At 38.2% G+C, this 25004-nt stretch overlaps 2 protein-coding genes across 9 annotated transcripts; both read left to right on the top strand.

Annotated features, from left to right (window-relative positions):
• Window positions 927-6758, top strand: LOC18787823 (F-box/kelch-repeat protein At3g06240). 2 transcript variants are annotated; one of them, XR_002269573.1, is made up of 4 exons: window positions 927-1076; window positions 4354-5088; window positions 5612-5811; window positions 6257-6758. XR_002269573.1 is itself a non-coding variant. In XM_007221232.2 (3 exons), the coding sequence occupies exons 1-3, from the start codon at window positions 1013-1015 to the stop codon at window positions 6289-6291; spliced, it is 834 nt and encodes a 277-aa protein (XP_007221294.2). In that variant the 5' UTR covers window positions 927-1012; the 3' UTR covers window positions 6292-6758. The 2 variants fall into 2 exon arrangements, 1 of the variants encoding a protein (XP_007221294.2); XM_007221232.2 differs by lacking the exon at window positions 5612-5811.
• Window positions 11720-24881, top strand: LOC18787832 (F-box protein At3g07870). 7 transcript variants are annotated; one of them, XR_002269859.1, is made up of 7 exons: window positions 11720-13018; window positions 14197-14236; window positions 14316-14483; window positions 23359-23448; window positions 24011-24147; window positions 24298-24432; window positions 24545-24880. XR_002269859.1 is itself a non-coding variant. In XM_020555584.1 (4 exons), the coding sequence occupies exons 1-3, from the start codon at window positions 11860-11862 to the stop codon at window positions 14220-14222; spliced, it is 1056 nt and encodes a 351-aa protein (XP_020411173.1). In that variant the 5' UTR covers window positions 11720-11859; the 3' UTR covers window positions 14223-14236; window positions 14316-15232. The 7 variants fall into 7 exon arrangements, 2 of the variants coding, with proteins under 2 accessions (XP_020411173.1, XP_020411172.1); XR_002269856.1 differs by having other exon boundaries at window positions 24011-24432; window positions 24545-24881; XR_002269858.1 differs by lacking the exon at window positions 23359-23448 and having other exon boundaries at window positions 24011-24432; window positions 24545-24881.

Raw genomic sequence — 25004 nt, 5'->3', positions numbered from 1 at the left:
AGCTTTTACTCTTTATGATCTATGGATAAATTATCAAATTTGAGTCATAAGATTGATTCATGATCCATAAAAGAAAATTTCAAATCCTGATTTGTTTATATTGCTAGGATAATCAATGAGGGTGCCAATTGAATGGAGATATCCATATTTCTTCTATATACCTATCCAAAACAATCCTCTGTATTTTATTTGTATATTTTGTGTATGTCATATTTTTAGGGACTTGATTTCTGTACGCGATGAAAACATGATCTTGTATGCGTGAAATCTTAAGTTTCATCTTTGCATCAAACCTGTTTCCCACAGAAAAATAAAAAAGTTGGGAGGCGAGGCAGGCCGTCAGACACCAACACACCAACTAGAGACGGTGGTGGTCTCTTGACCCAACACTCAGGTTCCACCGCTCGCGATCCTATCTTAGCAGCCAAGTGAGCCGCATGATTTACACTCCGAGGAGCCCACTTCCAGCACACCGCCAGGCCCATTAGTCATACCCATTTTAGTTCATTTCAGCTCTTCGGTTGTACCGAAGCTTTGGGTTGAAGAAGCTTTCTTCAAGCTGAAACTCTGAGACGCTTCTCCGATCTTAGCCAGCCTACCGCAACTACAGCGCTTCGATCAATGAAGAGAATTAAACTACCACCAACCAACAGAAACGGACCCCCAAAACAAGAAGTCGACGATGAAGAAGAAGAGCATGATCAGAAACCCTACCTTCTGCAATTGCCAGGGCACATAATAGCGGAGACCTTCTGCAAAATCCCAACAAAAACTCTCATCCAATGCAAGCGAGTTTGCAAGTCTTGGCGTTCTTGGCTCTCAGACCCTCAATTCACCAAAGAACTATTTTCACGAACGCCCACTTCCATTTTGATCACTGGATACTCGTGCCTGGGTCACTTCTTGGTCGACCTCGACAGGACCTGCAACCCAAACGACGTCGTGTTGAAGCTTTTCTGTATAAAAAAAAGTCTCCGAACTATAATAAGACCGACCATTATAGGCTCGTGCAATGGCTTCCTCTGTCACCACGAAGTCCATCTTGGGGGCGATCCATCATCTCCACATCTCCAATCCTGTTAGGGACAGACTCACAGTGGGGTTAATGGGGTCAAACGACCCTATGGACTCCATGAAAGCAAGATAGAAGGTCCCTTTGAATTGGGGTGTGACCCCATGAATGGCTGAAGGGAGGAGTTGCAAGCACTGAGGAAGAAGAAGCTGAACAGGAAATCTGTTTTTTTGTTTTAAAGAAGCTGGCCAAAACAGCGTCGTTTTGGCCCAGCTTCTAATTTTTTTAAAAAAATAGGCTGGACAAAACGGCGTCGTTTTGGACCAGCAACGATTTTTTTTTTTGAAAACTCGCTGGCCAAAACATCGTTGTTTTAGACCAGCAGTAACGAATTTTTTTAAAAGACCTGGCCAAAACGACGTCGTTTTGGTCCATGTCTTTAAAAAAAAAACAGAACAGATTATATTTGCTGCACAGACCTTCCTCCCTAATTTTCATCTCCAAAACACCTATTTTCTAAACCCTCAAACCTAAATCCCCAATCTCCACCCCCCACAAACCTTTAACCCTCTTCCCCACCAAGCCTTTAAGCCCCAAATCCTCCATTGTCGTTGCTGCCAGCAGCTCCACCACTTCCAAAAGCTTGCCTCCACTTCCACCACCTCACAATTCAAGGTAAATTCTAACTCTAAACCTAAATTACTTGAATTGAAATTGAATTTATGATTGTATTATATTGTTTTGATTTATTGGATGTTTCATTTATGAATTTTTTGTAGTTAATTGGTATAAATTTGGTGTTCTCTTTAATTGATTTTAGTTATTATTTTGAATTAATTTATGTAGAATTATGGAAAGATTTTTTAAGAGAAAGTCATCATTGGGTAGTTCGGATAGTGTGGGTAGTTCAAGAACTTCAAGTTCAAGACAAAGTGAGTTAGATGAGGTTTTGGTTAATCTTCAGGCAGACCTGAGACTAAGAATTCGTATGATTGAGTATGATACTAATATTAGAGATGAGGTTCGAAGAGCATATCTACAAAAAGGACCTTGTCAACCTAGAGGTCATTCTTTCCCACAAAGTAATATCTCAGGAATTAATCGACGCTTCATTCCCCAATGGGTTGATGAATTTGATTGGTTGGAGTATAATGTATTTAAAGATGCTGCATTTTGTCTTTATTGCTATCTCTTTAATCCAATTTTGAACAAGTGGGTAGTGAAGCCTTCACTGGAGCAGGGTTTAAGAATTGGAAGAAAGGAAGAGAAAGAATGAAGGTGCATGTTGGACCGGTTGGTAGTGTTCATAATAAAGCTAGAGAAGCCGCTATAAATTTGATGAATCAAACTACACATATTGAAACGGCTGTGAGCAAACACTCTAAACAAGCTCGTATGGCATATCGAAGATGCTTAATTGCATCAATCAAGTGCACTAAGTTTCTATTGAGACAAGGTCTTTCTTTTCGTGGAAATGATGAAAGTGCCACTTCAAGCAATAGGGGAAATTACTTGGAGCTATTGCAATTCCTTGCAGACAATGATGAGAAAGTTAAAGAAGTTGTGTTGGAAAATGCTCCGGGGAATCTCAAGTTAGTAGCTCCAAAGATTCAAAAAGATATTGTCAATGCATGTGCCGGGGAAACACTTGATGTTATCATGAGTGGTTTAAAAGATAGATTCTTTTCTATATTGGTGGATGAAGCACGTGATATTTCTGTGAAAGAGCAAATGGCTATGGTGTTGTGTTATGTGGACGACAAAAGGCATGTAATTGAAAGGTTTGTGGGGGTTCAACATGTTACCGACACTACTTCAAGTTCACTAAAGGATGCCATTGACATATTCTTTTCTTCCAATGGTTTGAGCTTTTCCAAGTTACGAGGACAAGGTTATGATGGAGCTAGCAATATGAGAGGTGATTTGAATGACCTTAAAACAAAGATTTTGAGAGAACAACCTTGTGCATACTATGTTCATTGCTTTGCTCATAAACTTCAACTAGCACTTGTTGCCGTAGCAAAGAAGAATATTAATATTGCCTCTTTCTTCACAACCACTAATAGTGTGGTTAACCATGTTGGAGCATCGTGTAAGCGGCGTGATGCACTTAGAGCACAACTCCAAGAAGAACTTGTGATAGCTTTTGAAAATGATTGTCTTATAACAGGGCGAGGTTTGCATCAAGAAACAAGTCTCAAACGTGCCGGTGACACACGATGGAGCTCACATTACGGTACCATTATTAGCATCATTTCTATGTTTTCATCTGTGATTCATGTGCTTCAAATGATTATTGATGATAATCCCAATGATAGTGCCGGTGAAGCAAATAAGATTCAAAGAGAAATGCTTACTTTTCAGTTTGTGTTTCACTTATTCTTAATAAAGGCTATATTGGGACTCACAAATGATGTGTCACAAGCATTGCAAAAGAAAAATCAAGAAATTGTGAATGCAATGGCTTTGGTGAAATCATGTAAGGAAAAGCTACATTGGATGAGGAATAATGAGTTTGATGCATTGGTTGAAGAGATGTCTTCATTTTGTGACAAACATCATATTGATGTTCCTAACATGGATGAGGCCTTCGTACTTCCAGGGAGGTCAAGGTATAATGCTCCAATAAAGACAAATCGTCATCATTATCGTGTGGAGCTCTTTATTTATGTAATTGATGAGCAACTTACGGAGTTAGATGATCGTTTTAATGAGACAAATACTAAGTTGCTTATTTGTTTCGCATGTTTGAGTCCGAATGATTCGTTTGTAGCTTTTGATAAACAAAAGCTACTTCGTCTTGCTCAATTTTATCCTTAAGACTTTTCGGATGGGGATCTTTTGACACTTGATGATCAACTTGAGCTTTATATTCATTATGTGAGTTCGAGTAGTGATTTCTCTAACTTGCAAGGGATTGGTGATCTTGCAAAAAAAAATAGTGGAGACAAGGATGCATCGAGCATTCAATTATGTGTATTTGCTTATTACATTGGCTCTAGTTTTACCGGTTGCTACTGCTTCAGTCGAGAGGGCATTCTCCGTCATGTATATTATCAAAGGTCCACTTCGGAACAAAATGGGAGATCAATGGTTGAGTGATAGCTTGCTTGTTTATGTTGAGAATGGTGTTTTTGATTGTATTGAAAATGAAGCTATAATGCTACGTTTTCAAAATATGAAACATCGCCGTGGCCAATTGTAATTTGTAATGTTGTTTTTTACATGAATTATGAATGAATGTACTGTAGTTTTATTTTCAATGTTATTTTAATCTTTAAAAAAAAAATTGAACTTTTACACTATGACCCTACGACATAAAATTCCTGGGTCTGTCCCTGCTGTTACTGGTGAGTTTTTATCTCTCCCAACACCTTCAAAGCCTGATACAGTTCGAGGCCGTTATGGTTTTGGGTTCAGCCCCATCAGTGATGTCTATAAGCTAGTTCGGATTGTGCCTACACATAAACAAGTAATGGTTTTGACTGTTGGCTCTGGGATTTGGAGAGATATTGGGCACCCTCCCGACTCTTTTGATGGAGGAACGTTGGGGAAACCTTGTGTCTACCAAAACTATTTTGGTAGAGTGAATGATCATGGGATTTATGTCAATGGGTTTCTTCATTGGATTGGGTACAGGGACCCGTCTCGTTTGGCATGGGCCTTCGATGTTGAAAGTGAGCGGTTCCAAGAGTTACCACTACCACCTTGTTCCTATGATCCGAGAACAATTTGTTTTAAGCTCGGAGTATTGAAAGGTTGGCTCTCTGTCATTAACTTGAGTGATGTTATCAGTGTTTGGGTGATGAAGGATTATGGGTTGAAGGAGTCTTGGACTAAAGAGCACGAGTTTAAAAACCCAGTTGGTTATTTTGGCACTTTCATGTTGAAAGCTATTACTGGGGAAGGGCAAGTTTTGGGGATACATCAGGATAGATTGCAGGCTTATACTCCCACAACAACGGGCCTTGTGACGGTTGAGGTTGATGGATTACCTTCATGGATTTCGGGGGCATGGGACCTTGTTCCAAGCTTTGTTTCACTTAAGGATATTGCCAGAGGGTTGCAGCTTGAAGGGACCATATGTCAATTCTAAGCATTTTGTAAATTTGAACTTTTCAAAGTCATTTTTTGTTTAGTTTCTTCCATTTAGTTGCATAACCCCTTGTGTTATGTTGGATCCATCCAATTATTGTTTTGTCAGCTGTTACTGAGAAATGGGTATTAGAGGAAACAGATTTTATTTATTTATTAATTAATGGCTCAACATTCTAACTTCTGTCAAATGTTATTCTAGATACGAAAGCTGCAGTGTCATAATTAATTTTTCCTTCTTAAGCAAGATGTATTTGTCGAATTAATGTTCTTTTCTCTTCTTTGGTGGATTACTTGTCCACTAAATTGCACAGTTTTCTCAAACGATGTAAAGTTTCATCTTTTCGTTTCAGAAAAACGTACTTCTGACAAATGTTAGTTTGGATCTTGTCATTTGAATTGATGGAGAGGAGAGTATTTTGGAATTGGTTTCCATTGTTGCGGAGTTGGAATATTTTATTTTCCTTGCCCCTGTTCTTTACAATTGTGGTGGAAATTGTTTAGGGAGATGAAGCCAGATGGGTTATCCCAAAGGGGTGTTTTGAATTTCTGAGCACCAAGTTTGAGGGTTTTGGAAGGGGAAAGAAAGCCAAAACATTATGCGGGTGCTGCTTGTCGGCATTTTCCTGGAACAATTTGGATGGAGCGCAATAAGAATATTTGAGGATTATAAGGGCGCGGGGGTAAATAAACTCTGGGACAGAGTGAGTTTCTGGGAAGCTTTCGGCAAAGTTTAGGGATTTTTACCATTCTACTATAATGTTGGATTTGTGAGCAATTGCGAAGTGATATTAGATGTTTCAAATTTAGAGCTTTTTCTTTCTTACCTCTTTTTTTTAGTGTTTTCTCTTTTACCTCATATTGTGGATTCCTTATCCACTCTTTCTAATTAGCTTTTCCACTTTAATAATTTTCTATTTTTCTTCAAAAGAAAACAAAAAGTTCTATCAATATCCAGTTGATGGGATTGTTCATACATTTATCTGTGTTCGATTATAGATAAAAATGGGATAAGAAATGTCGCCAATGCTTATTATATTATAACTGGGACTTTTGGATGGGGTGGGAGTGAATTTAAATGTATCACTTTAACTTTTAAGTAACCTTTTTAACCATTGCACTCTAATGTTTTCCTTCTATTTCATGCAGGACTTCAGGGTGTTTCCAAACTGGAACAATCTTGACTGTGGATGAGCGAGGCCTTTACGGGAAAACATGCATTGCCATTCAAGGTATATATGTTACCGGCTGGCTGATTAATAGTACATTTTCATTGCAGATTGATAGTGGCATATTGATTCCAACTATGAAAGTTCAAAGGACAAGAGTTGTGGCTCAGTACGAGGAGAAAATAGAGAATCTGTACAAGTAAACCTCTTATCCAGAAATTTAGAAAAGCACTTTAAAATGCAGGAAATTTATATGAAAGAAGTATTGCAAAGCATAGATAGGTCGCCAGTCCAATGCTTTTTTAGTCCCATTTTAGGTCAGTTCCTTACTGTCTCGTCAAACATTATGTACTAGTTAAAGTTTTTGGATTTATAGTCTGTAACAGTGAGAGACAAGAATGCTTGAATTCTGTGCATTTCTTACTTCATTTCTAATAGTTTGCAGCAGCAGTTGTGCAGCACACCCTGCATAAGGTTGTAATCATGTATAGGATTGAAATTGGTTTGATAGGTCGAGGTCGTCTTGTGCTTAGCCTGCTTTGGCACATTTGAGGTCATACTTAAGGGAACCAAATCAAACATGAATAAAATATTAGACTCGTTCACAAATTTGGTATGTTCAGCCTCTAAAGCTTATGAATAGATTTGGAAGGAAGGAACAAACAAGAAAGAACTAGTTCAGGGGAAATGGATGAGAGGTGAAGGGAGAAGGCTGCTGAGAGGGATGGAGTGGGAGGAGAGAGTTGAGTAAAAGTGTTTGACAAATATGCCGTTAAAAGGTGATAATCAGTGTCATCCGCGAATAATGTTGACAGTATTTCAGACGGAAGTATATGCTCATGTATATAAATACAAAGGTTTTAGAAAGCCTTGTCTCGGTTGGCCTTGAGGCAATGTCGATCATGAGGTCTTAAACGATGCAAAGCAAAACAGATAAGGCAGTTGCGAATAGCGGCCGATGCAGAAGGGAGGTGGGGGAGAAGACTTCATTTCGTGCCCTAAGGTGAAACCAGTTCTTCCCTCACGAAAAAAGAAAGGATTAAAAACAACCCCTCTTATTACATCTCAACTCCCACCCATTGCCCCCTCTTCCCCGTCCAACCCCCAGCTGTACTCTTCAACCGGCTCTTCGTCGCATTCTTCAAACAACTCTTAGACTACGACGTTCCAATTTAGAGATCAAGGGAGATTCGAAGGTTTTAATACAAATTATCAATAAGGATATTCAAGTATTCTTAAACATTCATTCTGTTGAACATGATATTTAAATCAAATCTCCCATTTTGTTTTCGATGTATCTTTCGAGAAGCAAATATGGTTGGAGATAATTTAACAAGTGTTGGACAGATGTATGATCATCCGTGGATTTGGTTATATAAGAGTGTAAATTTGAATTTCCCAAGTGAAAATTAATTTAAAAGTTGGAATGTACCTGAAAATGAAATGTAGAAAAATATACTAGCTAGGCCAGGCCCATTAGAGCACTTCCAGTGCTACACCCCAGTTCGGACAGGAGGCCCCCTAGGCCTGCGAAGCAACCTCCAGCAAGCAACAAGCAGCCTGGCCAGATGTGGGCTCCAAAATCCTGGGCAGGCACAAAGGCAAAAACAACCTGAGTTTAGGGATGGCAACGGGTCGGGTATGGGCCGGGTATGACAATACCATCTTTGTCCCCGTCTTCGAACCCATCCCCGTTTAATAGGTTTCAGGAAATCCTCGTCCGAGTCCTTGTTGAGGGACTATCTCCCATACCCTCCTCTAATCCCCCAATTTTTTTTTCTTTGTAAAATCAAATTAATACAAAGCAGGTGGACAAGATTCTCCTAAGAACAAATCTCCACCAAAGGCCTCTCTATGAATTTAAGACTTTCAACTTGAACAATATTCTCTTTACACATAAAAAAGCCATTTGCCAAGCACATATAAATTATATATAGAAAAAAAAATTACGGTGGATTTGTAATGAAGACTTGAGATACAGTTTATATACAAAGAGACTTGAGACTAGAGATATAGAGAAGATTAGGATTAGGAAGAATTAGGAGCAGAGGGAGGGAGAGAGAGGTGCAGTTGGAGATTAGAGAAGATTAGAAAGAATTAGGAAAGGGAGGTTAACTTAGGGGTAAACCTAAATGTTATAATTATATATATATTTATTTAAATATAAACATATATATTTCGGGTCGACTTCGGGGACGGGGACACCAATACCATCCCCGCCCCGTACCCGTCGGAGATTTTTCAAGTTCGGGAATCCCTATATTTGATACCAATTTTACCTCGAAATCTCCCCCTATTAGGGTCGGGCACCCGCCCTCGCCGAGATTTATGTCATCCTTACTTGAGATGTTGCCTGAGGGCGATAACATTAGAGCTAACGTCATCAACGTAAAAAAAAAAAAAATTAAAAAATTAAAAAAAAATCTGAAAAATTTAGAAACATTTTTTTATACATGCCTAGCAATTTTATTATTATTAATCTCACACATATAAATAAAATTAATCTCATGTAAATAGGGATTGCTCTTAGGTTGTCATGGTAATGGGTGAAAACACAATTTGCCCTTTGCAAGGGATGCCACTATTCATGTGAATAGTGCCTGCCCTTACTTGCCCTTGCCCTTTGCCATGGACCATGGGTGGAAAGGTAAGGGAAGGCAATGGCTGTTACTATTCACATGAATAGTGTCAGCTCTTGCACAAGATTTGTTGTGTTTCCACCCATTGCCATGGCAAATGGCAAATATTATGCACTTTAATTTTTTTAAATTTAACTTAAACGATTAATTTGGAAAAGATTTTTAGTTGCTACGTGTTAATATTTATTATTAAATTCACATCTCATATTTTGGATAAAAAATTTTGAATAAAATTTTCTAATAAGATTTTCGGTTACCACATGTCCATTTTTATTATAAAATTCACATCTTAAGTTTCATCATTTACCAATTAAATAAAAGACAAGCAATACAACTAATGAAGTAAAAGACAAGCAATACAACCTAATGGTTTTCATCATTTAATGAATCATTGTTGCTTGGTCCATCGTCATGGAAAAGCCTTCTTCTCATAACATCCTTTCGTTCTAGCTTCCAAAATGACTTTGTTTCAGGGGACATATGACTTGTATCCATGACCATGGTTTCTCGATCCCTCTTTTTCATGTCTTGTTTGTGTGCATGCTCCCATTCTCTTGCAAATGCTTCATCTATTGCCTTCTCATCCGCAAATCTTTTCATGTCTCTCTCAATTCTCATTGTGCCGTTCAGAGTAATTTGCTCCAAATTTTTTACACAATCATTGGTGGAATTACTTCCTTTCTTGACCTTTGCCTCATATCTCCCAATAGGCCTCAGCTCCCTTTGGATTTTTGAGTCTTGATTCATCGGGGACTCCAACGGCAAATCCGATACCGTTGAATCGTGGAGCGGCGCCTCATTCAACACAATGGTTGGACCCGTAGGAATCATTTTGAATTTCAAATAATTTTTCACAACCTCCCAAATATTAGTGATTGTTAAAAGATTTTTTGCCTTGGTCAATGGCATTGAACCACATTTATGCTTGCATAATCTATAATATAAAAAAATTGAAATGTAATAAAATTTAAAAAAATAGGACATTAAATTTAATAAAATGGCAATTACAAAAAATTTACATTGTTGCCAAGATTATTTTAGCCGATCTGAACGTCGTCCCTCGCTTTTGTCAATGCATCTCTCCATTTCCCTAACTGTTTATTCAAAAATTTTCACCTACTAGCCAAGGCCATTTCCGTATGAGCAAAACCCGGTCTTTCACAAACTTCGGCATGAATTTTTCTCCACATATGAGTGAACTTCATCTCATTGCCCATGACCGGGCAATGACCAACTTGGACCCAACACTCACATAAAAAAACATCTTCCATGGTTGTCCACGAGCTTTCGGCTTCAATGGAATATGCCATTTGTATATTTACACAAATGAAATTTGGAAAGGGAATAAAATTTTGTGTGGAAAGTGAATAATACTGGTAGATATTTATAGGAAAAAAATTTCCGAATTTTTTGGGTTTTTTTAAAAAAAAAATTTTAAAAAATTGAAAATTTTTTCAATTTCTTTTTAAGACACAAAAATTGGCAATTGTTGGATTGGAGGAAAAATTAGGATTAGAGACACCAAGACATGACACGTGGCTTGTAGCCGTTGGCAGAAAGCAGGGATGATGCTAGACTGGTGTCAGCGCATGCAATTTTGAAATTTCCACGCTCCAACAGTAAAAAAAATTGAATACCGTGCGTTGACACTAGCTTGGCATCAGTGCTGACGTCATCAACCTTGAGCACAAGCTCGGGCTCGATTTACCTTTGAGCTTGCCTAGTTTGTAGGTCCCCCCCACCACCAGCCCGTTAGAACTGTGCAACGGACCTCGAGCCCCCTTTACCCAGGCTAGCCCAAATTGTTGGAAGTGCTCTTAAGCCTAGTTTGGGATTGCTGTCACTTTTAAAAAAAGTTGCTTCTGCAGTTCTTTGAAAATAATTAGCGGTAAAGTAAACCAGCTCCGTGTTTGGTAAACAATATTTTTAAAGTGTTGTTAGTACAAAAAGCAGTGTCAAAACCATTTGGTAAATTTTAATATAAAATTGTTGTAACTAGGGGTGGGCACTCAAACCGGTGAACAGAAAATTCGAGCCGAACCACACCGAACCAAACTGAAAAAAAAACGAGTTGACTAAAAAGTCAACAACGACTAAAAAGTCAACAACGGCCAAAAACCGAAATAGATCGATTTGGACCGGTTCCAGATCCAGTTCCATGTCTTCAAAAATCGGACTGGGCCGAACCGAACCGGTCAAATTAAAAAATATATATAATTTCAATATATTTTTATATTTAATGCTATATTTTTAATTTCACTATAAAAAAAACAAATATTTATCCAAGTTCAATTTCAAAATATATCTCTTTTCTAACTTTAATATTTATTTTTATATGAAATTGAATAATTTGTTAATTTTCAAGTAAAAAAAATAATATTTCAGTAAAACAATTTTAAAAAACAATTTTTATAATCCGATTCAAAACCAAACCGAAACTAAAACCGGATCAGAACCGGTTCAAACCGAATCGGATAGTTTAGCAGTGGTGGTGGTGGAGTTGGAGGTGGAGGTGGTGGAGGAGGTAGTGGTTGTGGTGGTAGTGGTGGTGACGGTGATTGTGGAGGTAGTGAATGTGATGGTGCAAGTGGTGGAGTTGGATGTAGAAGTGGAGGTAGTGTCATTTAAAAAAAATTAATGATGATATTTGAAAATTAAAAAAATTCATTAAATATTTATTTGTACTTCTTTTGAAAGCAGCTTTGAAAAACAAAATAAAATCTACTTTTAAAAGCTGTTATTAAAAAGTCACTACTTTTAAAATAATTGAAATATTACCAAACATCAGTCGAACTGCCTGTAAAACAGATTTTAGCTCATTTCTGCTCTTCGGTTCTAACGAAGCTCGGGTTGAAGAAGCGTTCTTCAAGCTCAAACTCTGAGTCTCTGAGTGAGGCGCTTCTCCGATCTTAGCCAGCCTACCGCAACGACACCACTTCGATCAATGAAGAGAAATAAACGAGCGCCAACCAACAGAAACAGACCCCCAAATCAAGAAGACGACGACGATGAAGAAGAGCATGATCAGAAACCCTACCTTCTGCATTTGCCAGAGCACATAATAATGGAGATCTTCTGCAAAATCCCAACAAAAACCCTCATCCAATGCAAGCGCGTGTGCAAGTCTTGGCGTTCTTGGCTCTCGGACCCTCAATTCACCAAAGAACTATTTTCACGAACACCCGCTTGCCTCTTGGTCACTGGCGTCCGCTCGCGCTGGGGCCACTTCTTGGTCGACCTCGACAGGGCCGGGTGGCAAAACGACGTCGCCTTGAAGCTTTTCAGTATAAGAAGTCTCCGAACTCTTTGTATGACCATTGTAGGCTCGTGCAATGGCTTCCTCTGTCACTACGAAGCCCATTTTGACTTGAGCCGTCATCTTCACATCTCCAATCCAGTTACTGGTGAGTTTTTATCTCTCCCAACACCTCCAAATCCTGATAGACGTGACTGTTATGGTTTTGGGTTCAGCCCCATCAGTGAGGTCTACAAGCTAGTTCGGGTTTTGTCTCCATACGGAAAGCCTGACCAACCTGACCAAGTAATGGTTTTGACTGTTGGCTCTGGCATTTGGAGAAACATTGGGCATCCTGCCTACTCTTTTGATGGTGTAACTCCTCATGGGATTTATATCAATGGGTTTATTCATTGGATTGGTCACAGTAGTAGTGACTGTTCCCGTTTGGTATGTGCCTTTGATGTCGAAAGCGAGCAGTTCCAAGAGTTACCACTGCCCCCTTGTATTTATGATCTGGATGAAACTTATTTTAAGCTCGGAGTATTGAAAGGTTGGCTCTCTGTAATTCTTAACTTGAATGATGATATCATTGTTTGGGTGATGAAGGATTATGGAATGAAGGAGTCTTGGACTAAAGAGCACGAGTTTAAAAATCCAGTTGGTTTTTTTGGCATTTCAGTATTGAATTTTACTGAGGAAGGGCAAGTCTTGGGGTTACATCGTAATCGATTGCAGGCTTATGCTCTGGTAACAAAGGGCCTTGTGAGGGTTGAGGTTGATCAATTACCTTCAGTGGTTTCGGAGGCATGGGACCTTGTTCCGAGCTTTGTTTCGCTTAAGGATATCGCCAGAGGGCAGCTTGAAGGTACCATATGTCAATCCTGAGGCATTTTGTATTTCTTGCTCTGTGCAATTTGAACTTTTCGAAGTAATTTTTTTATTAATGGTAGTGATAGAAGGCCTAGTTAGTGTAGTTTTGTTTAGTTTTTTCCATTTGGTTGCACATCACCCCGTGTGTTATTTTGGATCCATCCAATTACTGTTATGTCAGTTGTTACTGAGAAATGACTCAACATTCTAACTTGTGACACATGTTATTCTAGATAGGAAAGCTGCAGTGTTATAATTAATTTTGCCTTCTTAAGCTAGATGTAGTTTGTCGAATTAATGCTCTTTCTCTTCTGCTGTTGGTGGATTAAACGTCCACTAAACTGCAGTTTTCTCTTACAAAATAAAATCTTTTCCTCTAAAAAAACAAAAAACAAACTTCTGACAAATGGTAGTTTGGATCTTGTAATTTGTATTGGTGGAGAGGATAGTATTTTGGAATTGTTTTCGTTGCCCTTGTGCTTTATAATTGTGGTGGAAATTGTATAGGGAGATGAAGGCCGGTTGGGTTATCCCTAAGGGGTGTTTTGAATTTCTGAGCACCAAGTTTGAGGCTTTGGGGAGGGGCAAGAAAGCCAAAACATTACGGGGGTGCTTGTTGTTGGCATTTTCCTGGAACAATTTGGATGGAGTGCAATAAGAATATTTGAGGCTTATAAGGGCGCGAGGGTAGATGAACTCTGGGACAGAGTGAGTTCCTGCGAAGCTTTATGGGCATCGCTTTCAGCTGAGTTTATGGATTATTATCATTCTTCTATAATGTTGGATTTGTTAGCAGCTGCGAAGTGATACTAGATCTTTCAAATTTTGAGGTTTTTCTTACTCGCCTTTTTGTGTGTTTTCTTTTCTCCCTTCTCTTTATATTGTGGATTCCTTATCCATTCTTTCTAATCAGATTTTCTACTTTAATAAACTGTTGTTTTTCTTCAAAAGAAAAAGAAAAGTTCTTTCAACATCTAGTTGATGGGATTATTCATACATTCCTCCGTGTTAGATTATAGTATCTAATATTAAAAAAATGGGATATGAAGTGTCACAAATGCTTATTAAATAATACCTGGAAATTTTGGTTGGGGTGGGAGCAACTGTAAATTTATTGTTTTAAGTAATCTTTTAGACCATTGCACTCTAATATTTTCATTCTATTTCATGCAGGACTTCAGGGTTTGCATCGTGTATGAGCGAGCCCTTTACGGTAAAATGTCCATACCCGCATTGTCACACGAGGTATACATGTGACCGTCTGGCTGATTAATAATACCTTGTAATTGCAGATCAATGGTGGTTTAATGACTCCAACTATGAAAGTTCGAAGGAACAGAGTTGTTGCTCAGTACAAGGAGAAAATAGAGAATCTGTACAAGTAAATCTCTTATCCAGGAATTAACAGAAGCATTTTGAAGGGCAGGCAATTTGCATGAAACAAGTATTGCAAAGCATAGGTAGGTAGCCAGTCCAATAGTTTTTCGATTCCCCCTTTTGTTTATTTTTTTTTATTTTATGCCTCTCCTAATGAAAGGTCGATAAATATCTACAAACTCACACACACGCCGATGCGGGTGGTCAAGCCTAGGACCGCTCCTAGGAAGGGGCAAAGCCCCAGCCACTGTAACTGTGGTGCCCAGTCGCTTGATTCCCTGTTTAGGCAAGTTCCTTGCTGTCCTGTCTCTTCAAGCATAATATACTATTTAAATTTTTTGGATTTATAGTCTGTAACAGTGACGGGCAAGAATTCTTGAAATTTGTGTGCATTTCTTACTTCATTCCTGCAAGGAAGGTAATAGTGTGAAGCAGCAGTTGGGCAGCGCACCCCGCATAAGGTTGTAATATTGTCTAGGATTGAAATCGGCTTAATAGTTCAAGTTCGTGTCGTGCTTAGCCTGCTTTGGCTCATTCGAGCTCCAACTTGAGAGAACCAAATGAAACATGAATAAAAGATTAGGCTCGGTATTGAATTTGGTATATTCACTTCTAAAGCTTATGTATAGCTCATGAATAAAAGGATGAGGTGAAGAGAAAAGGCGTATAGAGAAAGATGAGGCAGACAGAGTGGGAGGAGACTTGAGCGAAAAGTTTTGGACAAAAATGCTGTTAAAAAGGTGATAATCTTGTGTGTCGTCCGTGAAGAATTTTAACAAAATTTCAGACGAAATGTATATGCCTATGTATATAAATAGGACCCTTTGTATTTTATTTTATTATTACTTATAATAATTAAAATCAATAAGAACATTTTTGTAAATGAGGTGCTTCAAATTCCCCAAGATTCTTTGCAATCATATTAACGGCGACCTTGCTAAATTTTGGTGGGGAAACTCTGAGTCCGGATCCAAGATGCATTGGAAGGCTTGGAAATTCTTGGGTGCTAGTAAGGAGAAAGGAGGCTTAGGATTCCGAGACTTGAATAGCTTCAATATGGCTTTGCTGGGGAAGCAATGTTGGAGAATTTTGATGAATCCCCAAGCTTTATGGGTAAAAATCCTAAAAGCACGTTATTTCCCAAATGTGGATTTTATGCAAGCTGGAATTGGCCACAGACCGTCATGGATTTGGGCGAGTCTTCTTGATGGTCGGGATCTGTTTAAACAACATATGACTATGCAGGTTATGGATGGAGGGAGTATAAATATTTCGGAAGACAACTAGATTCCTCATTCTCAAGGGGGTTATACCCCTCTGCTCGGCCCTCCTCCTCCCTCTGGCCTTGTTATGGTTAATCAACTACTGGATCTTCCTCACCGAACCTGGAATCTTGATGCTCTAGAAGGAAGCATAAGACCAGATTTGATTCGTTTGATTATTGATATCCCTGTTGGCATCACGGACTGTCCTGATAGAAGAATTTGGCCATGGACGCCTGATGGATCCTATAGTGTAAGATTGGGGTATCACAGAGCTCATATTGGCATGGAAATAAACATTAGTGGGAGTGAACATTCATCACATAGAGTGGCTAATGTGGTTTGGAAGTGTAGGGGTCTTTTTATTCTAGTAGCCTGACGAATGGGCTTGTGCTGCCAAAAAAGAGAAACAGGTGAAGCTGCCCTTGTATCTGAGTTCAAGGATCAGGCTCCAAGAGTGCTTCGAAAGGGTAGCTGAGCCTTAGGAAACACTTTGGTCTTCTTCACTAATGAAACCAACAGTCGCTTACAAATAAATTCTTGGCTTGGCATGAGAAGCTTGTGGCATGGGAGCTGAGCATTCATGAGTTTAGCATGTGAGAGAGAGAGAGAGAGAGAGAGGATGAGATGGAGGAATATGGCTCAAAATTGTAGGGGTTTCAGGGATGAGAGATGATGATTGCTCTCAGGATGTGTGTTTATGGAAAGAGAGGAAGAAGATGGAAGCATGGGTGGCTTTAGCATATTTCCAGCAGCTTGATGAAAACTTTGTCAAGCTCCTGGGTGATTTGACAGAAGAGAAGATGGGAAGCAATGGAAGAACAAGGCTGGGAATCGAAGGGTTCCAGAGATGAGAGATGATGCTTGCTCTCTCTGGATGCGAGTTTTGAGAGAGAGAGGAAGCAGATGGAAGAACAAAGCATGAAATTGAAGGGTTCCATAGGGGATGCTTGCCTTCGATGATTTATCCTGGTTGCTGGGAGGCTTGCAGCAACGCAGGTGATTTTTGAGATCAGATCTCAGATGTGTTTGCTGGGTAGAAAGTGCTTCCTTTTGATAGGCACTAAAAACCTTAATTTTGTCAAGCTTCCTTCCCCCATTTTCTTCACTTTCTTGTATTTAATCTTGTTTGGTGAAACTTCTCTAGCCTGAGCATGTAGGCATGAAGCTTTTTGGAGTTTCAAGACCCTCAGGCAGCTGGACTTCTCCATGTGGGTGAGGAGCCGCCCACTTTTGTTTCTTGTTTTCTTACCAAAGCTTGAAGAGGAAAGAATAGGTAAGGGTGCTAGTCAAAAAAGGTGATCAGCACATGGGTTTGCTTGGTTTTGATGGTTTTGACAAATATGCTAGATATTTTCCATGATGCTGGGCTGGGCTGTTTTGTTTTCCGGAGGCTTGTGAGTTTCCTTTGATTTTGTCAGACTGCTGGAAACTTTGGCTGATGTGGGATTTTTTATGGGCTATGACTATTGGATATTTTTCTAAGTTGTTTGGGCCTTTTCTTAAGGTGATGAGCTATTGGATTTTCTCTTTTTCTCTCATGCTTACCCATATGTTTGGACTCAAGGAATGAGCTTGAGTTTTGATGCTCCCAAGTAGCCCAAAACTTCCACTCCTTGGACCGTCAATGGGCCTCGTGAACGCTTGTAACCATCCATACCACAGCCTGCTCAGTAAGTCCTAGGCATTCACGTGGCTTAGGCCCACTTAAGCTTGTAGCGTGGCATGTTGTTTAAATAAAGATTTTTCACTTTGTGTTGTGCTGGGCCGAAAATATATTTGGCCCAACCTGGGATTTTTGGGCCTCAACAAGAAGGAGCTGTGGAAACTTAAAACTCTCCCCAAGATCAGAATGTTTATCTGGAGAATGGTGGCAAACATCATCCCCACTAAGCTCAATTTATTTAGACGAAAAATCTCATTCAACCCTGCTTGCCCCTTTTGGTGCCTGCATGAGGAATCTATTGAACATATGCTTTTTATGTGCTTTTGGACCTTGCCAGTTTGGGTTGGAGCCCCTTTTTCTTACCTTGTCGATCCCCGATCCATTACTACAATTGATAACTAGCTGAAAGACCTTCTGCAATGGGAGTTCTCTTCGACAGTTGAAAGAGATTGGCCTCTTATTCACATCTGCTTCTTCATATGGGAAATCTGGAAAATGAGGTGCAAATTCTATTTTGAAGGAACACAGCCTGACCCACACAGGGTCATTTCGAATTCTATGGAGACGGCGGGAGATTTCTTATCTGCATCTATTCAACCAACCAGACCATCTGCCTTTGTGATGAGCGAAACTAACGAGTGTCTCTGGCTGCCTCCCAGAAATGGCTAGATTAAGGTGAATTTTGATGCAGCATGGGATTGGTCTTCACACAAGGCTGGCTTGAGAGTGGTGGCAAGAGGCTCAAATGGCTTATTGCGAGGTGGTATGGTTGTTTCGACACGAAGTAGTTTAGTACTGATAGCTGTGGCGTTGGCTGCTCTCCATGCTTTGGCGTTAGCAAAACTAATGAAATTTGATCGTGTGTCTTTTGAAACTGACTCTAAGATTTTGTGTGATGGGATCAAATGGGCTGTTGGAAATAGAATCTGGACAATCTATCCCCTTATTCAGGAGATTAGGAAGGTCTCATATGCCTTCCCCCATATCGAATGGAATTGGATCCCCTGCAAAAGGAATCGAGCTGCCCACATCGCAGCATCGATAGGTGCAAGACCGGTGGAACTGGAAAGTTTGGTCAATCAACCACCTCCGTCCCTGATGCGTGTCCTTGTTTCTGATGGGCTCCCATGCCCTCTATTAATTAGTTCAATTTTGTTTGGGTTAGAAGCTGTGTTCTTTGGGTTGTTCAATGACATCAGATTTCGACAAAAAGAAAAGAAAAAAGAAGTAGCTGATTCTATAAAATGATAGGGAGATTGAATTCTTAAATGAAGACTTTTGGTCTTTTGGGGATCTGTGATGGTGGCACTGCGGTAGGATGGAAGTAGGGCCTGCATTAATGCTGGTTGTGGTACGGTTATCACAAATTTTGAGCAAAACCTCAAACTGCCTGACTATTTGCGGTTTCGTTTTTTTTTTTGAAGCAGTAAACCGCCCACGTTTTGTAGTTAATCGCTTGGTGGTACAACTGCAATTTCAGTTGGTTATTGCGAATTAACGGTTTAAATCGATTGACATATTTTGGGCCTAAATTAGAAAGTTTTAGGTCTTTTAAGTTGGGTCTTTTTGTGTCATAAAAATCCAATCTTTTATGTACTTTTGTAGGCCTAGTTTTGAAGCTTATTTTGAAGCCCTTTGAGTTCAAGTATACTTTGCAAATTTAAGCAAATAAACTCACAACCTAAATAAATAAATTTAAACCCAAGAACATAAAGTTAAAATTTTGGTTATAACCCAAAAGAAAAATGCAAAATACAATGCAAACTTAATTAAAGTTACAACCTAAAACAAAAATGCAATACAAAATTAATTAAAGTTACAACTCAAAAGAGAAGTTACAAACCAAAAGAAAAATGCAATTCAAATTTATGGGCACCAATACAAACCCAAAAGAGAACTCAAGTGTTGGTGGTGGTCGTGAGTGGATTTGAAGGACCAGGTGTGATGTATGAGCACCAATGCTATCTACAAATAAACCAACACAAGTTTAGTACATTTTATTATAAGAAGAAACATAAATAACATGAACATAAATAAACTAATTACTTATAAGTTGTAACATGTTCCATTTCCTTGTAGAATTCAATGTCATCATCTGTGGGTTCCTTGTAAAATGAAAATTTGTTTGCCCTAAGCCAATCACAAGTACACACTAATGCCTTTATCATTTTAGGATGCAAGGAGATTCTAAAAGGATCTACAATTCTCTTACCTGGGCTGAAAGCAATTTTACTAGCAATTGTAAAACTTGGAATTGCAAAGATCTCCTTGGCAACTTGTGAAAGAATAAGATATCTTCTTTGGTTCTCTTTCTACCAATTCAAGAGATTGAATTGTTTGCTCAAAGGGCTCTCAAAAGGGATCCGTCAAGTACTTATCTACTTCATTGGATATCTCAACGGATTGTTCATCCTTCCTTTTTTGCACAAGTTGTTTCATTAGTTGAAATATGACATCAACAATGTCACCAATTTGTGCAACCTCATCATCAACCTCATCCTCATCAGTTTGGCCCATAAAACCCACAACCCCTTTATACTTATTATACAATTCATTCAAACACTTTACAACCTCCTTAACAATCTCATCATGCTTTCTAGAATTCGCCCCAAGATTGCCAAAGCTTATTTGGAGCATTTGAAGCATCATCCTTGGTCCTGCATATTGCCCAAAATATAAGCTTATTCATAACCTCAAAAGCTCCCCCAATATTTGTCAAATTTCAACTTCATTGAAGATGCTACCCGTTGCATGGTAAAATTTCTAGGATCCTTCATTTTTGCTTATATTTGAACTTGTAGCCCAACCAATTCTAGGAAAATTATTGGGGATGTACAAGTTTTGGTTGCAGTAAGTTTTAATGTTGCATCATAAATTTTATTGAGAAAATGCACAAAAGCTAATGCCTTCTCCCAATCATAATCTTTCGGAGGTCCTACTCTCTTAACCATCACTTTCTTAACTTTTTCTTCCTCTAGAAGGTAAGCTTGAAACACTTCACAAGACTATGCCATCTTGTCAAAGACTTGCCTATATTTGAGTGCACCTTCACGCATTTTATAGGTTGCATTCCACCTTGTAGGCACATCCATTTGCACATTTTCCATCTTGTCCGTCCTACATGAAATGGAAAGTTCTCTAAACTTATCCAACCTCACACGGAGAAGAGTGAATAAACTTCACACAATTTCTTATACCTTCTATTGAGGCACTAAGCTCCTTCAACCCATCCTTAACAATTAAATTAAGAATGTGACAAGCACATCTCAAGTGCAAGTACTTCCCATCCAACATTAAGGTGTTCATTGCCTTTAGGCTTTGTGCCATGTACTCAACCGCCCCATTGTTGACGGAAGCATTATCAATGGTAATTGTGAACACCTTGTGTATACCCCAATCCATCAAACATGCATCTAGAATTTTTCCTATGTCAAAGCCCTTATGACTAGTGATCTTTGTGAAGCTAATTATTTTTTTGTCAACTTACAATCAACATCCATGAAGTGGATCATCAAAACCATGTGATTTATGTTTTGGATCGATGTCCAAGTACTGGTTGTGATACTAACTCTTGGCTCTCCAATCACACTTATTATCTTTGCCTTTCCCACACCCCCTCGGCAACCCTCTTCCTACTTGATACCTTCAACCGAGGTTGCACCTTGTACATCATTTCCTTAAAACCCGAGCCTTTAACGACTCTAAAAGGATGCTCATCCTTAATGATGAACTACACAAACTTTAACTCACATTTTTTATTTATTGAATGTGTGAGGGACCAATCCACTACCCATTGTGTTAGTTGTCAAGGCAGGTTGATTTGCATCACCTTGTTGATAGAGATGAGATCCTCTCTATGTGATTTTTTAAACCCGTTGTCCCATTTTTTCTAGGGTCCTCCGGCATCTCCACTTTGCAATAATTGGAAATCCCTATAATCTTCTCTACCCCATTATCTTCATTCTTGATTTGTTTTGTGCAATGTAACCACACAAATCAATTTTGGGGCTTTCCTCCTATCTCCCACCACAACCCCCTCATGTGTGAGATTTTGTGTTTGAGTTGGAAGTTGTGTTTTGGGCATTTCGGTTTGTGTTTGGGGATTAGAGGCATTAGGTGTGTTAGAGTGGCTAGACTCCATCTATTAAATACAACACAACACAACAAAAACAACATAGAGGCATATTAATAACAAATTAAACACAACCAAATTAAAACTAAAAACAACAAATTAAACTTTGAAAATCATAAAAACAGAAACCAAAAAGAACATAGGCATAAATCATAATATTTAACTCAATTCAACAATTTAATTCAACACAGGCATAAATCATAATATTTAACTCGATTAAAAAGACAAAAAAATAGAATCCAAAACAAAACACTCCCAAAATCAAAACTCTATTATTCCCAATTCCATAATCTATTCAAAATTCGAAACCCTAATTTTGAAACCCTCAATTTTAGAAATTAGGTTTGCTTGAGGCTTTACTGTTTGTAGCTCCAAATCCACGACAACTTAGGATGAGCTTGACTGATCGTGATGGCGAGGTTGAGTGCGAAAAGCTTGCTGCAGCGAGGTTGACTGGAGACAGACTTGAGAAAGGCTGAGGTTTAGGGTAACAGACAGACTTGAGAGAGGCTGAGTTTGAGTGAGAGTGGTGGCGAGATTGAGTTGAGACAGAGATCGAGAGAGGCTTGTTTGAGAGAGAGAGAGAGAGAGAGAGAGAGAGAGAGAGAGAGATTAGATTTGATCATAGCCGTTAGATGAATTCTAACAGATATTACTTAGTATCAATTAATTATAAAAATATATTTTAATTATTAATTAAAAATAGATTGCGGTTTGCTGTAACCGCAAGTTTTATTTTTTCAAACCGCAACTGGAATTGCCGGTAGATTCCTCAAACTGCAAATTATAGTTAGTTTTCCCGCATGTTCGGTTCAAATGCAGTAATACCTCAAATTTTTTTTTGTTTTTTCAGTTTTGCAGTTTTTTGGTCTAAATTGCCACCCCTAGGCTGCATACATTGCTGTAGGGGTACATAATTTGAGTAAAGTTTATTTATTCCTTTCTTTATTGTGTAAGATGTGGATTCCGTGTTGTTGGTTGGTTATTTATTTATTTAATGTTACAGTATTAATTTTTTTTTGGTACACGTGATTGGGGAAATGAAGTTTGCACTAATATTCATTTAGTGTTTTGGTTTTTTAATCTCTACTTGTAAGAGAGTGAAAGTGAAATAACTCAACCAAATTAACTATACTCACTAGTATGCTACTATCTTAAATTTGAGTACATATAATATTTTCTCAAGAATTGTGAAACATTGAAAATACCAAAAAATGCCCTTGGTTAATTCAAACATTAAGAATTAAAATTATTAATTAAATGAGGATAATATGGTAAATTTACATATTTTCATATTAAAAAATTAAAATTAAAAAAAAAATCAGATAATGAATCCTATTTTTATAGAGTACTTACTCATTATCTTTTTTAATTCTAAAAAAAATAAAAAATTTTCCGCGTGCAGAAAAGGTAATATACATAAAAGATCAAGGTCCGCATTTTTGTGGGACGCCAAGGGCGTCCAAAAGCACTTATTAAATAAATAAGAGTAATGCTATTTAGACACACAATATTGACCACCTTAGCTGATCACCTTATGTGGCAGTTGATGTGTCTTGCCATATCAATTAATGAATGTTGCCATGTGTATTCTATTTTTTCTTTTTCTTTTTTCAATAATTCTTAAAAAAAACAAAAACATTAAAAATTAAAAAACAAATTAAAAAACCCTAACGTCCCTGGCAAGTGGCCTCACGTCGTTCTCAATTCTTCCTCGTGTCTCCATAGCACTTCGTTCCTCCATTGTTGCTACACTCTGATAAGAGTATCACTAGAATGTGGCTGAGAGTTGGAGCCCCCTCAATTACCGTATTCTCTACTCTGCTTCTCTCATACTGCTTCTCATTCTCTACTCTGCTTCTCTACTCTGTTTTTCTCAATAAGAATGAAATTTGCAGTCCTAGGCAATTGGGTGGGTTGAAGAATGGAGAGGTTCGCTGGTCTATTTTTCTCCAAAAGCCTGTCTGACAGAGAGGTTGAAGATTGAGGTACATACCCAATGTTTAGTGTAATTTTGTTGTAAAAATTGTTGTACAGGTTCTTAACTTTGTGCGCCCTGCTGTTATTAATAACAGATGCCTATAATGCTTTGAACAATCAGCCTTATAGACGCCAAAAGGACAAGGAATTTACAAGTACCTTACAAACAAGGAATTTTAGCTACCTCAAGATTTTTGTCTTAAAAATTGTCATCTACAGTAAAATTCATGTTTGCTTGTCTTCTTTATTTTCCTTTTTCCCGTTGAAGAAACATGCATTGAATGAACAAATATTTATACTTTGTGAATGAATGAGGTTTTGTTATTCTTAGTCTGTATTTTATTTTCTGGTTATTATTTAGATACCATAAAGAAGACTCTACGATCTGATGAAATTTTGAGTCAATGAGTTTAGATACTATTGCAAATTACTGTTGCTGAACAATCACTTACTAGGTATGTTTGCTGAATGTGTATTATTGCAATTTGTTGGGGTCTAGCTAGCGTGTAGTTCATGGGTACTGGTTACTATAATGTCAATTGAATGTGTATTATTGCATATGTATTACAGGAAGTTTATATTAATATTTGGAATCTTCAAGAAGCCATTCAAATTTGGAGATGAGTGAAGAAAATGATGAGGTTGAGATTGGTGAGACTGGACTGGAAAATATAATGAGCCCGGAAGAAACAACACAAGAACCTAAGGTACATATGATTTTGAACACAGCTGATGAGGTGCTTGATTTTTATAAAAAAAATATGCAAATTGAGTAGGTTTCCAAATGAAGAAGAGATCATCGAAGAAAGGAGATTGTGGGGAGTTGAAATATGTGACTTTATCATGTTCTCGATCAGGGATCCCGCAAAGTACTGCAAGCAATGTCTTAAAGCCATATCCAAGAGTAAAATGTAATTGCAAGGCTCAAAATGCACAGGATAGTCATGGTCGTATGGATGATGATTAATACCCCTACATTTCCCATTCAAAATGTGAGTTGTGAAAAGATTCATCTGATATTGTTCTATTACTTTTGTATTTAATTGTTTGATTTTTAATTTAGTGATGTATTTGAAATTATTTGGTTACTGGATTTGTTTATAGAGTTTGCTCAAGCAGATCGTCCACATCACTTGAATGGAGAGTATATGATAGAAAGCACACAACACCCTCCTGTTGTTTATCTACAACCTCACGAACACATGAAATAAGGAAGTGCTCAAGTCCCATTTTAGTCTCCAGAAGTAATGGAGTTGATCTTGTACTCAACCACAAAATTAGTTTTTTTTTTTCTTTTTCCTTTTCATTCATATATATCACTATTGTAGCAATTTAATCTGCATGGTACTGTTAATCATGTCCATTCGTGGATTGGAAATATCATTATTAATTTCTATAGTTATTCTTCCAATATCAGTGTTGTCTAATTACTTCCAGCATTTCTATTAAGAGTTACGTGGGCCTCCCTGCATTGTTGCCTAAGAGTAGGATGGTTATCATCCAGTCAGAAAGAACCACATTCAAAGAAACGCCAATACTGATCCAAAGAACCAAAACATATATG

The sequence above is a fragment of the Prunus persica genome, chromosome G1 (assembly GCF_000346465.2).
Source record: "Prunus persica cultivar Lovell chromosome G1, Prunus_persica_NCBIv2, whole genome shotgun sequence".
Lineage (NCBI taxonomy): Eukaryota > Viridiplantae > Streptophyta > Magnoliopsida > Rosales > Rosaceae > Prunus > Prunus persica.
The sequence above is the reverse complement of the archived record's forward strand: the minus strand, read 5'-3'. Positions and strand labels throughout refer to the sequence as shown.